The 13,035-nt window shown below is 43.8% G+C and overlaps 1 protein-coding gene across 1 annotated transcript in view; it reads right to left on the reverse strand.

Moving 5' to 3' along the window:
- arhgap27l (Rho GTPase activating protein 27, like) overlaps nucleotides 1-12,880 on the reverse strand; it is a 34,385-nt gene extending 21,505 nt beyond the window's left edge. The window contains exons 1-2 of the mRNA XM_035397695.1: nucleotides 12,567-12,880; nucleotides 7,062-8,015 (exon numbers count right to left, since the gene is read on the reverse strand). Coding sequence (XP_035253586.1) covers nucleotides 7,062-7,937 — 876 coding nt within the window. The 5' untranslated portion in view covers nucleotides 7,938-8,015; nucleotides 12,567-12,880. The remainder of the gene's footprint in view (nucleotides 1-7,061; nucleotides 8,016-12,566) is intronic.
- Nucleotides 12,881-13,035: the final 155 nt, after the last annotated feature.

Raw genomic sequence — 13,035 nt, forward strand, 5'->3', positions numbered from 1 at the left:
CAGAACACAAGGGAGAGAGGACACTCAGGAGGCAGCCAATGGGGGACATCGTGGCAAGAATTCCATGGAGACACTGTACAGTCGCATTACGCCTAGTTGGCTTGTTCATATGTACTGTATTATTACTTATTTGACAATAATGACATTTGATATTTTCAGTAGGAACTGTTTTCTGTGGCATTGCAACCGGAGGCTGCTGCACTCAAGGAAAGAAATTATGGCACAATAAAATAAAATAAAAATATTTACATCTGTAATTGTGAATAAACACGATGACATTTATCTGTTCATATGTCCAGCCTCAGGAAACATAATGCTGCTGCTCTGGCACTACTTGAGGCATATTTATTTGCTTGAGACCACAAACCCCTGGATGACCCTATATCTTCCATGGTACAGCTGGCAGGTTGTCAGAAACTTCTCTAAATATATATTTAAAAAACTGACTGGACCAAACAAAAACACATGCTAAAACTGAAAGAATAATTAAAAACCACAAAAAAAAGTGAACTATGCCTTTATCTTCATCATAGAACTCCCACCAAACATCTGAATAATTACGCAGTAAAAAAATCCTGCCAGTTCGCAGAAAATGACCCAAAAAAGAAGCAAATTTTCCATTACTACACAACAAAAACAGATCTAAAACAACAATGAGAGACATAACAGATTGTTCCAATCAGAAATGAGAAGAAACGTATTCACAAAGGCCAAAATACCTGGCACACACTATTTATTAAACGCAAAATGCCCTCTGCAATGTCACACCTGTGACAGACGCACGTGCCACTCAGTCAGAAATACATAACCTCACAACGACTGGAAGTTCGTCTGGAGACTTTTCTCCACTTAGGCAATGTGACTGAATATCTGAGCTAGAGGGGGTGACCACAATTACACAGCACCGCGCCTGAGCTGCGCCTTTCTCCAGGTCACCAAGGAGACCTGGCTTTACATGCAGAGCCTGTACAAATCTGTACACGTGCCTGTACAGATTTCAGCGCAAATCTGCAGTGTGCACATTTTTTCTGAATTGAAGACTAAACGCTCCTTCTACTGAAAGTTCTTGGAGCTTCACAGTAATCAGTCCTAGCAACCGATACAAACAATTAAAATCAGTCGTTCGATGAAATGTATAGCTGGCTTATACTGTCACAAGTTAATGAATGCGCGTTTACTGATTTGCTACTGATCCATTGGAAGCCACATACCCTACTCGCAACACAACAACCATTTTTGGGTTGATCATAAAGTTTTCTTTCCAACTGGATTAAGGACCCTAAAAAGCTTTGGTGCTAAGGATGAAAAAGTGTGGTAGCCTAGTAACTGCTCTGAGGCAAACTCTGAGAAAAGTCTATTGAACATATCAACAAACGTAATACATTTAATAAAGTATTCTGTTCTGAATGCTCGTAAAATTAATTAACCAAACAAGAAGTACCGTATTCCCGTCTCCACCCACACGGTCCTTCTTCCGTGCACGGATTTACAGTCGACGAGGTGGAGTCTATACCTTAATACGCAGGTATGCTGACAGCTTTCCAAAGCTATGAAACGCTTTTCGACAGCCTGTGTTGGATCAAATCTATGGAATAACTCAAAAATAATTTTACATTTCTAAAAAAAATAAAAATCGAAACCCAGAAACCAGTGTTCGTCACACTCGCGAATTTCCGTTTAGTACCGGCAGCCAGGTAGACTTGAAACCAACCTTTTGGGAGTGGTTGTAAGGGTTTCATTTCGAGTTAACTCTTTCCTTCCCAACTTCAGACAGGCCGGATTCCATGACATTGTCGAAAAAAATTCGACAGCATTAACATTGGTTTATTTAGAGATGATCAAATATATGTATTTACCTATTTTAGAATTTAACGCACTTTGTAACTTCGCTTGTGTTCAATTAATACAAAACAAAACTACGGACGTTCAGCAGCAACACGGGTCATGTTGTCGCTAATCCAATTAAAGAAAACGTGCGTTTTAGCCTAGTAACCCAAAGAAAAATGAGATCACTTGAAATGCAAACTCGTTTCAGTCGGTGGGCCTACAAAAGTAAACAGCTGTGGGGCAGAACGCTTCAATAGACAGGCAGTTATTTTCTGCTCCACCATACCCCCACAGAGAATATTTGCAGGAACTGTGATGTCGCAAAGTCGTTTTTTCAGTTTAACTTGTTGAATAAAATTCCGCTGTGATAACGGTATGCAAATGACAGTTCATCCCAATAAATTTATTTACACACTGCGACGAAATCAAGTCTTCGCCTTCTCCAGGGCGCGCGAATGCAATGCATGTAGCCTATGTATATGACTGTTTAAGTTAAGGGGGTGTATACCTGTATGGGACTTTTGCCCTGGGGGAGAGTTTCGGACGGAGCCAACAGGAAGTAGCTCCTCCTTTGATTTGTAAACAGATCGTAGGTTGGGGTGATAGTGTGGGACTGTACAGTGACAGATTAGGGAGTAGGAAGGAAGGGGGCCCCTTCGGCAAAAAATAAACCCAGCCCCATTCCAGTCTCTTAGGCCATAAAGGCTACAAAAGACACACTGTGCACTTTAACAGAGGAAGGCAAAGGGCATGGGAGGTGACTCGGGTCTTTAGCACCTTATTTGTGTTTGAGTGCATAACGAGACTAGAGCGCTAGGGCCTGTGGTTTTCCGTGGCTGTAAATCCCACCGAAATAGCAGAGCATCAGCGTCGCAGGAAGTTCAGAACGCATTCCACTGCACCTCAAGCCCCAAAACAACAAAGGCTAAAGTTCACTCCGTCACTAGGGGGAGGTTTTATAAAGAGCGCTGCTTTTTGAGGTCCCCAAATAAGCACGAGCCGTCTTGAATATGCCTGGGCCACACCGCTCACCTCACGTGTGCGTGACGGCTGAACTGCTGCGGCTCGCACGCATGTGTGTGCGTGTCCACACCGCCAGCGTTGCTGCTACGGTGCTGCTGCTGCCAGCCCTATATCTTTCTACAATGAGTTTGCCTTTGATAATGGCCATCGATAATAGAATGTTTGATTTCATTTCATTATAAATGTAATTTATATTTAGTTTAGACAGAAAATGGTTAAGAAGCGTGTGCTCAATTGTAAAAATAAATAAATAAATAAATAAATAAAACATATGCAGCAATCCCTCTTCACATTTGTTTCATGTCTGTGACATATTCAGATATAGCCTAGACATTGAAACTATAGTGAAAGGTGTCAGTTATGTAATGTTGCTGGTATGATGTCAATATGACTATCAACAGATCTTTTCACTGTCTATTTTTGCTGAGAACCGCGCGCCTCACGCGTGAAAAATAGGCTCCACGCCGAAACTCTAGATGACGCGCCTCAGACATGCGTCTCACGCAGGCTGTGTGGCTGCTCTAACCTGTTAACATGGGCGCCGAAATGAAAAGCAAGAGGTTCCGCATCCGACACGCACATGTGAGGTAAGCGGTGTGGACCGGGCTTTATGCTGTGCGCGAGAGCTTTTAAAAATACGCACACAGAATGATGGTTTACTTGTGACAAAGAACCCAGCAGAGCCGGCGCTAGCGGGTATGCAACGTATGCAATTGCACGGGGGTCCGAGCTTGACCAGGGGCCCATAGGGCCCGTTGAAATGGTGGGTGAAATGCATTGAATAGCCTTTGCGCAAAATACTCGCAACCTCTCAGCTCTGAAAAGTAACTACACATTTTGTCTAATCAGAAAGCAATATGTTGATAATGAGGGCGTGCCCGGTAACCGCAGGGGGTCTCTGTCAAATAGCAGCTTTCATTATTATCTTGTCATTATTTGAAGGTTTTTGATCGCGGCTGCGCGCATCACTGAACATAGATTACAGTAACGTTAGCTAACTTAGCTTACACGTTTTTTGACAGTTATTTCTCAAAATCGGGCTTTCAAAAGCGAAAAGACAATAAAGAAGACTTGAAAATACAGAAAAATAGGCTAGAAATGCCAAAAAGGCTTATTCAACGTGGTTCACAGGCGCAGCACCAGCGGCGAATTTGCCGCCCACCGCTTCTATTGGAGACGATGCTAGTAATGCTATCGGCAGATGTAACGTTACCCCAAGCTGAGGCTTCCCTGGAGCCTGAACCATCCACGGTAAATGCACCCCAACCGGAGGCGACACCGTCCACGTCACTGGCGTCAGATGCAACTTAAACAGAGGGTAACGTTATCCCAGAACAAACACGCACGGCATCTCTATAACGGTTAGTGAGTTAGTCCGCGGATCCTGTCCGTCTACTCTGCAGTCTGCTAAAGCTATAGTTATTAATTGGGATTATTTGTGTGGTTATGAAGCAATGCTGCACACAGTAGCATAATGAATGTTGTTGATGATGTTAGTTTTTTTAATACTATAGCTAGTTTGTTTACCTTCTCACTTTTGTATCTGGCGATTATCTTAACAGTCTATTTGGTTGGGTGTGTGTGTGTCTGTGTGGGTCTGTGGCATTTGTAATTGTTTGTTGATCCATCATCGTTTTTATCTGAAAATAAGTGATGCTTAATGCCCACATAACTTGAGAAGGCATTGTATTATAATGTGCCGTATAAATACAGTCTATTATTATTATTATTATTATTATTATTATTATTATTATTATTATTATTATTATTATTATAACGCGATGTGTGATGACGTAATTAAAATAGCGTTCCTCCACTAAAAAAATCCCCACTACACAACTGAAAGTAACCTGATTATTGCGTGACTGTTTTCAAAAGCATTCTGGTACATAGGCTAACGTCAAAGCGGAGATACTGTAGCTCTATTTAAAGGGATCATATACTTTACGTCATGGTTAACTCTTTTCGGTAATTTCCCAATATTGTTCTTTGTGGAGGGCCCATTTCACCCGCTTTCCATACGGGCCCAAAGGACACTAGCGCCGGCACTGGAACCCAGGATATGTGCAACACGTTCAAAACGTCCGCGCAAATGACAGTTTGGAGGCAGGAAGCTTTACCTCAAGGTGGCTGAAAGGCAAAAACTAACACCACCGCCGGAACAATAGTTGCACTTCATTTTAAAGCAGTCCTCAGGTGACATACTTAGTTGACAGACAGCAACTACACTGGCTGAAGTTACAAGTGAAAAAAAAAAAAACTGAAGCAGGCACAATGCCTGTTGGGAGCAAGCACACTCATGACGAGCTTTGGTTAGTCTAATTCAGTCTTGTCTTTCACAGAGTCGTATAAAAGCAGGACAATATATGTTTTGGAGCAGTTATCCAAGCACAATAGAGGAGCTGCTTACTGTGAGTCACCCCTAGATGGGAAACGGTGTTTGAACTGTGCAGCACATTAGCGCCCTCATTCACAAAGGTCTCAAAAACCTCCCCTCAGCCAAACAAAACTCTGAAGCCCAGGACCACAGGTTCAAACACAAAATATCTATTCAAAAGCCTATTCGTATATTCGAAGAAGCGTTATGAATGACCAGGTGAGTGTAGTGCCGCTGCTCACACAATCACGGCAGTAGCACTCCCCAGTGCAGTCCTTCACTGTGGATGGAACACCATTATTGTATTTTGTCTATGGTTCCTGTGGAGTCATCCTAATCCCTTATTTTAATTGTTCGACTGACCACAGTATTGCCTTCACAACTGTCCTTTCAGAATTTTAAAAACTGAATGAATTATTTTAATTGAATAACCTTTATTTTGGCAGTCTGCTACAAATGGCCCTTTGTACTGGATCAGGTAGCATTGAGAAATTTCAGTTTCCTTTGCTGGGACATGTCTTAAGAAGGGAAGGAAGGCCCAGCGGTTTGTTTGCTTTCATTAAGGGTCATTGGACTGGTTTTAGCTCACTGGTGCCCGAGAACTCGAGATCAGATTCCACGTATCTTCCACTACAGCCAAAATCTACCATGTTTCCTGAGACTCCACAAAACAATTTGAGTTTCATTTGTTTTATACAGTTCAGCTCACCGTTTCCTGTTTTAGCTGCCTCGTCATTTCCGCTAGTGATGTCATTTCCCCAGCACAGCTGACCCCTTTTCCTCATTATTTCTGCTGGAAATGGAAATAATTTACCCCCCCCCCTTTGCACCACTACACTATTGGGTTTCACAGGAACTTTATTATTAACAAAAGCACAGGAACTCTCATGTTTTTCTGGACTCTGGTTCAACTCAAGAGAGCACAAAAGAGTACTGGAGCTCCTGCTGGTCACTGTGGTACAGCCACACTTTCTCGTGTGCTGTAAATACATTCTTTGTCATCTAAAGTGCTTGTTTGTTGCAGCCACAGAACTTGTTGAGCGTGAGCGAACTCTCAAACCTTTATGTTGACGACAACCACCGCAGAGGAAATGCTCTTTGCTGCTAGAATGTTTTTGTTGTTGTTGTTACAACAGTGTGAATATTTCAGGAAAGTGTTCCTTGAGCGTGCTCTTAGGAGTGAGGAATTCTCACTAATATTGGTTTGATTATGATACAAACATGAATTCAGTGAAAATATTTAACAGAGGGATTCTTAAAACCCTAGTATGAAGTCCTGCAATGTTTGGGTAAATGCTTCAGTCATTTACTTATTCTTATTTACCAGTATTCCTTATTCTAACACTATTCCAATTGTTTCAACAGCACCCAAGACATCAAGATCTAAATAATTAATTGTAATGTAAAGTTTCCAAAGTCACATCGAAAACTGCTACCTTTTATTTATATTAGTTTGGTTAACTAATAAGCATGCGAAAGCAAACAGCACCTCCTTGTGGTCACATTTGTCTTCCTTATTTTTCCTTTTTAAAAAAATTTCTACTTTGCTTAAAATCGAAATGTCAATAATTGAATAATGTAAATAATAATTGTGCCCTATCACGTTTCTACATTATCTGCAATATGCAGTTGTCTTTGCAAGTTAACAATGTATTAAATGTGTTAAGGTATTCTTATGAAGACATTTATTTATGTACTCATATATCTATTTTTGGAACAGCAATAAAACATTACTGAACATTATAAATACATTATAGTCTGTTCTATCCATAATATTTACAGCTGTTTACAGCGGGACTGTTTTGTATGGGACAGTTGTAGCCGATGGCTTTACCTGTGACACAGGAGGCAGCGGAGGCAGTGGAGGCAGCGAAGGGGGCGGAGCTGGAATTGGAACTGGCACCAGCACCTGAGTCGGAGCTGGAGAAAGGGGCGGAGCCGTCTCTGCGACGGGCGAATCTTGTAGCCTCAAGCCCTGGATGTCCGAAATGGTTTCATAAATATTCTCAGAGTCCTGCGATAGGTCAGAATCCGGCCTGGGCGGGTCATCGAACTCCACGGGCGGTTTGGGATGTTCCACCAGCTCTCGGACCTCCAGGTCCTTGACAGTGGGCGTCTCCACCGGCTTGGCCTGGGTTGGCCTGATCACAGGGTCGGCGGGGCTGAAGCTGGGAACCTTGGACTTCAGCAGGGAGGGCGGCAGGTCGTCCTCCGGCGACTGCGGGACCAGCAGCTCCGCGGGAGCCGCGCTGGACCTCTTGGCGTTTTTGGAGCCCTCGCGCGAGTGCGGCGGGTCGGGGACCCCGCCCCGTTTCTGGACCGGGTCGTGGACCTCGAGCGGAACCCCGAAGGTGGACATGCGGTTCTCCTTCTTCTTGCGGCGTCTGGGCGAGTGGACCCGGATGGTCACCTCGCACGGCCCCTCCTCCGCGCTGTCCACCGGCCTCTTGCTGACCGCCGGCTCCGGGGCGGCGGGGTGGAGGAAGTCCAGCGGGGAGGGGAAGTCCGACGGCAGCTCCTTGACGTACTTGGCGGGGATGTAGAAGGGCCTGGCGCGCTTGTCCTTGCACACGTGCCACCAGTGGTCGTTGGTTTTTTCCAACAGCATGTACCTTTCGTTGGGCTTGATGGTCACCACGCTGCCGTCCCTGTTGGTGTACTCATACTCAAACTCCACCAGCACCAAGCCCTTGCCAGATGCAGCCATCATCTTGACCGCCAACCCCAAGGGGGGGGGGGGGGGACCTTCCTACCGAGTGGTCAAGGTTTGTGGTCCACCATCCCAGAGCTGGGAACGAAACAGAAAGGAAAAGCTTAGAGTGGCGGGGGAAAACCTGGTTACCAACGGCAGCACCAACACTAGCTCTCTCCACACCTTGAGCATACTTTACATTACACACTACGAGTCTGACGATTGCTGTAGTCCACACCCATTATCCTGAGGTAATGTTTAACTCCAGAACATGCTAAACAGTCTAATGCCCTTTCAGAGGCAGACCCGCAATCCACAATTGTCAGAGTCACAACTTTGATAAAATGTTCTCCTTCGAGTTAGACGTGAAATGGTATGCGTTCGCTTTCCTATAAATGTCAGCACTTCAAAAAACAAACAAAAAAAAGATTCAGTAAGGGGTTTTGTCTGGCATTATGGAGAGCAAGTCCTTTTTAAAATGCAAGGTGGCCCCACTGCTCAACAGTACACATAAACATTATAGGTATAAACAGCAGTGCCCGTCCTACTCTTGCAGAGCTGTGACAAGATCAGCCAGGTTTTTGTTTCTCAGCATTACATCGACTAAATATAGCAGCTGATCACACAGATACCAAGCCTCACTGATTTTTTGGGTCTAAAAGGACTTCTAAGTTTACAATATACATATGGCATATCAGATTACAGCGAGGCATTCTGAATAATAATGCAAAATATATTCTAAAAAGTGAAACACGCCTGACATAAAACAGTCAGCACTGTCTCGATCTAACCTCAGTGACCTGCTTATGTAAGCTACACACATTGGAGACAGATCTATCAGTCGCTCATTACATAACATTTATTTAGCAGACGCTACATAAGCGATGTACAAAAGTGCATATCATGGTCATTTGACAACTACAAAACACAGGTTCAATAAGGCTCATATTACAGGGTTTGCTCTGTACGTGTCTGTTGACACATAATTAACAATCATAGAACCAGTAACAGTTTAACAGGAAGTGTCTCAATCAACAGCACCGTCAGCATGATCACCTATCCTAAAGACCTACTCGACTAATCTAACAAAATATCAGGTATTAGTTATGTGAGGATTAGATATGGATCCTTGTGTTTGCAGTGGCCATGTCACGAGAAGTAAATTCCTAGCATTTCCGAGTAATTTAACTCGGAAGCGTGTAGCCTACAGAGAATGTGTCCGCAGTGAGAAGCGAGCTGCCAGGCTGCGATGCTTTTCTCACATGCCTACGACTGCGTTCCTGTAACTCCCCGGTCGTCTCACTTCGTCTTGTCGCGATATTACAATATGTCAGATTTCGTGTGGGGTTGGAAGTGTTGTTGAGGCACTGATGTGCCATATCCTACGTCTTCCAACCCCACACGAAATTTGACATATTGTAATGTCACGCTTATGTAAAGTTTAGTTTAAGTTAATGTTCCGCGATGTAAAATGATTTTTTTCTTCTAATGGAAGAAGGTGTTCTGATCTTGATGCACATTTTATCATAAGGAATTCTTTCATCTGATGCCAAACGTAATTGCGATCCATTGTATGTTGAGCAGTTTGGGTTTGGACGTTACAGCTGTCATAAAAAGCAACAGAGAGCAGCGTCACACCTGTTGAACAGGTATAACTGGAAATCTGATCAGGAGTGCAGTGTAATCAACTTTTAAGGAATGAAACCCCAAAAAAAAAAAAAAAGTGTGAGAGAATGGACAAGTACAGACGCAGAAAATCCATTCTGCCAGAATGTTGTTTCAATCAGCAGAACAAAGAAAGCAGAGCAGATATTTGTTCGGCCTATTGTGAGAGTTGTGTGAGGACTATTATAATGACAGGAAATAGCCTGTTTAAAGCACAACTGCTTTAAATTTAGCATATTGTCATCTCTGTAGAGTACAGCGACACTTCTTATGAGTCATCGACCCTTCGTTAAATGAGACAAGATTAAAAATAAATAAACAAATAAATAAATAAGTAAATATACAGAGGCATTGCAATTGGCCGCTAACGGCTGTGTGGTGTTAGCCAGATCAGGCTTTCACAACTGGGGTACCAACGCTGCTCCGAGCAGTAGCCGTGTTAAGCGCGAAGAAAATATCCGCGCATTTGGCACCCTGCTCCAACTTGCCTGACCTGTGCGAGCAGCCACTCCCTGCCTGAGAACCGCGAATCGGCCGCCGCGGTTTTAAGAAGGATCACAAACCCGCTGGGGAGTGCCGTACAGCACTGAGACCTGCGCTACCGACAACGCGACACGTTCTCTCTCTCTTTCTCTCGCGCGGTTTACACCAGATAATGCCCTGGTGTATACGATTAATTACCTCTCCACTTTTCTTCATCCAACCCCATCCTCTATACATAGACAGAAAAAATATTAAGTTGTGTTGCTGCATGGATATACGGAAAGATTTGGAACGCTGTTATAAATGTCTGTGGCAAATGTCTGTGGATAAAAAAGATTTACGAAGATCACTAAGGCCTGGTATTTCTTGTCCCCTTCTGCCGCAGTATGTTTTTTTTTTTTTTTTTCATCTTCTAGTATTATTAACACCCCCCCCCCCCCACCCCACACACACAAACAGACACATATCAGACCAAGCGTCAAATCTTCTAGCCCCGCCTCATGTATATACTCACCCCCCCCCCCCCCACACACACACACACACACAAAACACCAACCAAACAAATTAAAAAGCTGTAGATAAAAAAAGGCTGTAAAGGTCTGGATCTGCCTTGCCACGTTGGAGAAGAAAAGGGCCATGGGTGTCCGTGAGCTGGGAGGACGCCCCCTTCCCCCACCCCCCAAGCTGAAAATGACGCAGTCCAAAAAACAATTGGAGGAGGCCATACCCATTCAGCCAGTGTTTAAATCCGGAAGCCTTTCCTTCTCCCTTTAACCTTACTGTCTGAGTAGCTCTGGCGGGATGTCCATTTTGGAACAGGGCCGTGCTTGCACCCTAACCCTGCAAAAGCTACATCTCTAAACTAACGTCCACCGAGATTCCGGATTTAACACAGCCAAGTTGCTTTAAATACCTGTGCTTCTCTCATAAACCAAGGTAAACACGGGATGTTAGGATAATTAGTGCACGTGGGGTTAGACTGGTTGCCTCGTGTGGCCCACTTTCATTTCTGTTTGGCTGAAAGGAAAGCGGTTGAATAAGTGGGCTGTGAGAAGAGTGGGTCCTGGACAGACCTGGGTCAAATACATATTTGTTTTGGATTCAGATACTTTTCTGTGCTCTGTTGATCTTGCTTGGTGTAATTGAACCTGCCAATATGACCAGAAGGCGGGGTTTGCACTTTTTGAGAGTATTTCATTGGTTTCAATACACCAGACAAGATCAGTAAAGCGTAGAAAAGTATTTGAATCCAAAACAAATACGTATTTGACCCAGGTCTGGTACTGGATGTGCTCCTTCTGTTTGGCTGGGGTGCAGTGAGAGAGGTGAATCCCTTGCGGGGTTAGAGGCGTGCCTCTGTGAGCATGTCAGAGACCTGCAGGAATGTACACCGTGTGCGTGACGGGACAGGAGACGCACCCCGCCCCGCCCCAAAAAAAACAGTCTAAGGAATGCTGGGTCTTCACAGTACACAGTACAGTCTGAACCTCGAGTTGATTTTAAAAAAGGGAGAGAGAAAAAACAACTTTTGCAACGCTGGGGAAAAAACGAGGGCGAGTAAGAGCGAGAGAGAGAGAGACACTGGGTGGCACACGATGGCGGTAAACCTCCCCGTGTCACCACGGGGAGAGTGAGGAAAGCAAACCAGGCCAGGCAGAACTGGGCCCAACTGGGCCAAACCAGGCTAGAGTGCGGAGGCCAGATCGGCAGGAGGCCTTATGATCAGATATTAGGAGCTGACCAATGGAAAAAGCACCTGAAGTGGTGCTGCGTAGTGTAATAAGGAAATGGGTTAACACAGCGTAAGACACATTGCTTCTGCAGCCTTTAAAAACACACCCTTCTGGTACTAATTGCAGCTCCTTTTTAATTATGCATATATACTTAAAAAGGAATAGTAAAATTCTCATTTGAAATGATTTTGAAATGATGACATTTTCTGTGATTTCATTTCTTAATGTAATTTATGTGGAATATTGTTTCCAAAATATCTTGTGTGCAAGCTGCTTTATCGAAAGTTTCACCTTTCATATATATTGTGTGTGCATATATATATTATATATATATATATAATATATATATATAGTGTGTTTATAGATATACATATATATATGTATATATATATATATATATATAGAAATTAAATACATTTTTTTCTGCACACATTTTATTGCCTGTTGCTATGTATTTTTGAATATAATCATTTTCTAGAAAATTTGCTGCCAAATAGTTAACTGCTCTCACATTTTGGTAGGAAGATGTCTCTCCACCCAGAAAATAGAAATCAAAACACAGGAAATAAGTTCTTATTAAACTAAGAGTGAGGCGCAGCACAGACAAACACAGGCGCAAATAGGTTATAAAAGTGATTGACTGTAATAAATAAACAGGACAGAAGACCGGTTCTAAAGCAAGCAAAACTTCCATAGATCAACAAAGAGCTTCTACCAGGGAAATGGCAAGTAAAAAAAAATGCAAGAAATAAAGAGAAGTTATTACCTCAAGTTAGAGGACGACAAGATCATCCTGTTTTTAATTTCCCTCTTGCGCACTTTCTGAAAAAAAAGAAGTAAACCGCAAATTCTCAGCAACGGGTCATTCTCCTTCTTGTACTCCTTGTCCGGAATCCCCTTCTCCAAAACGTCTCCCTCGCGGAACCCTTGCCCCTGCGATCTCTCCACCTGAAACTCAAGAGCCCCAGCGCAGATCTGAGAAGCCTCGAGCTGCCGTGTGTGTGTGTCTGCGCGCGTGTGTGAGTCTGCGCGTGTGTGTGTGGGAATGTGTGTTTGCGTCTTGCGTGCACGCCAGTTTCAACTTGTCTGCCTTCGTCTGCACTCATTTCCTGTTCTACCACGCGTACGACCGCTTCAGAGGGAAGAACTCAGGGACAGGAACACAGGGGGGTTGGCGGGGGGTGGTGGGGAGGGGGGGGGGGAGCGTGCGGGTCAAGAGTACCCTGGGCTGAGAT

The sequence above is a fragment of the Anguilla anguilla genome, chromosome 17, assembly GCF_013347855.1.
Source record: "Anguilla anguilla isolate fAngAng1 chromosome 17, fAngAng1.pri, whole genome shotgun sequence".
Lineage (NCBI taxonomy): Eukaryota > Metazoa > Chordata > Actinopteri > Anguilliformes > Anguillidae > Anguilla > Anguilla anguilla.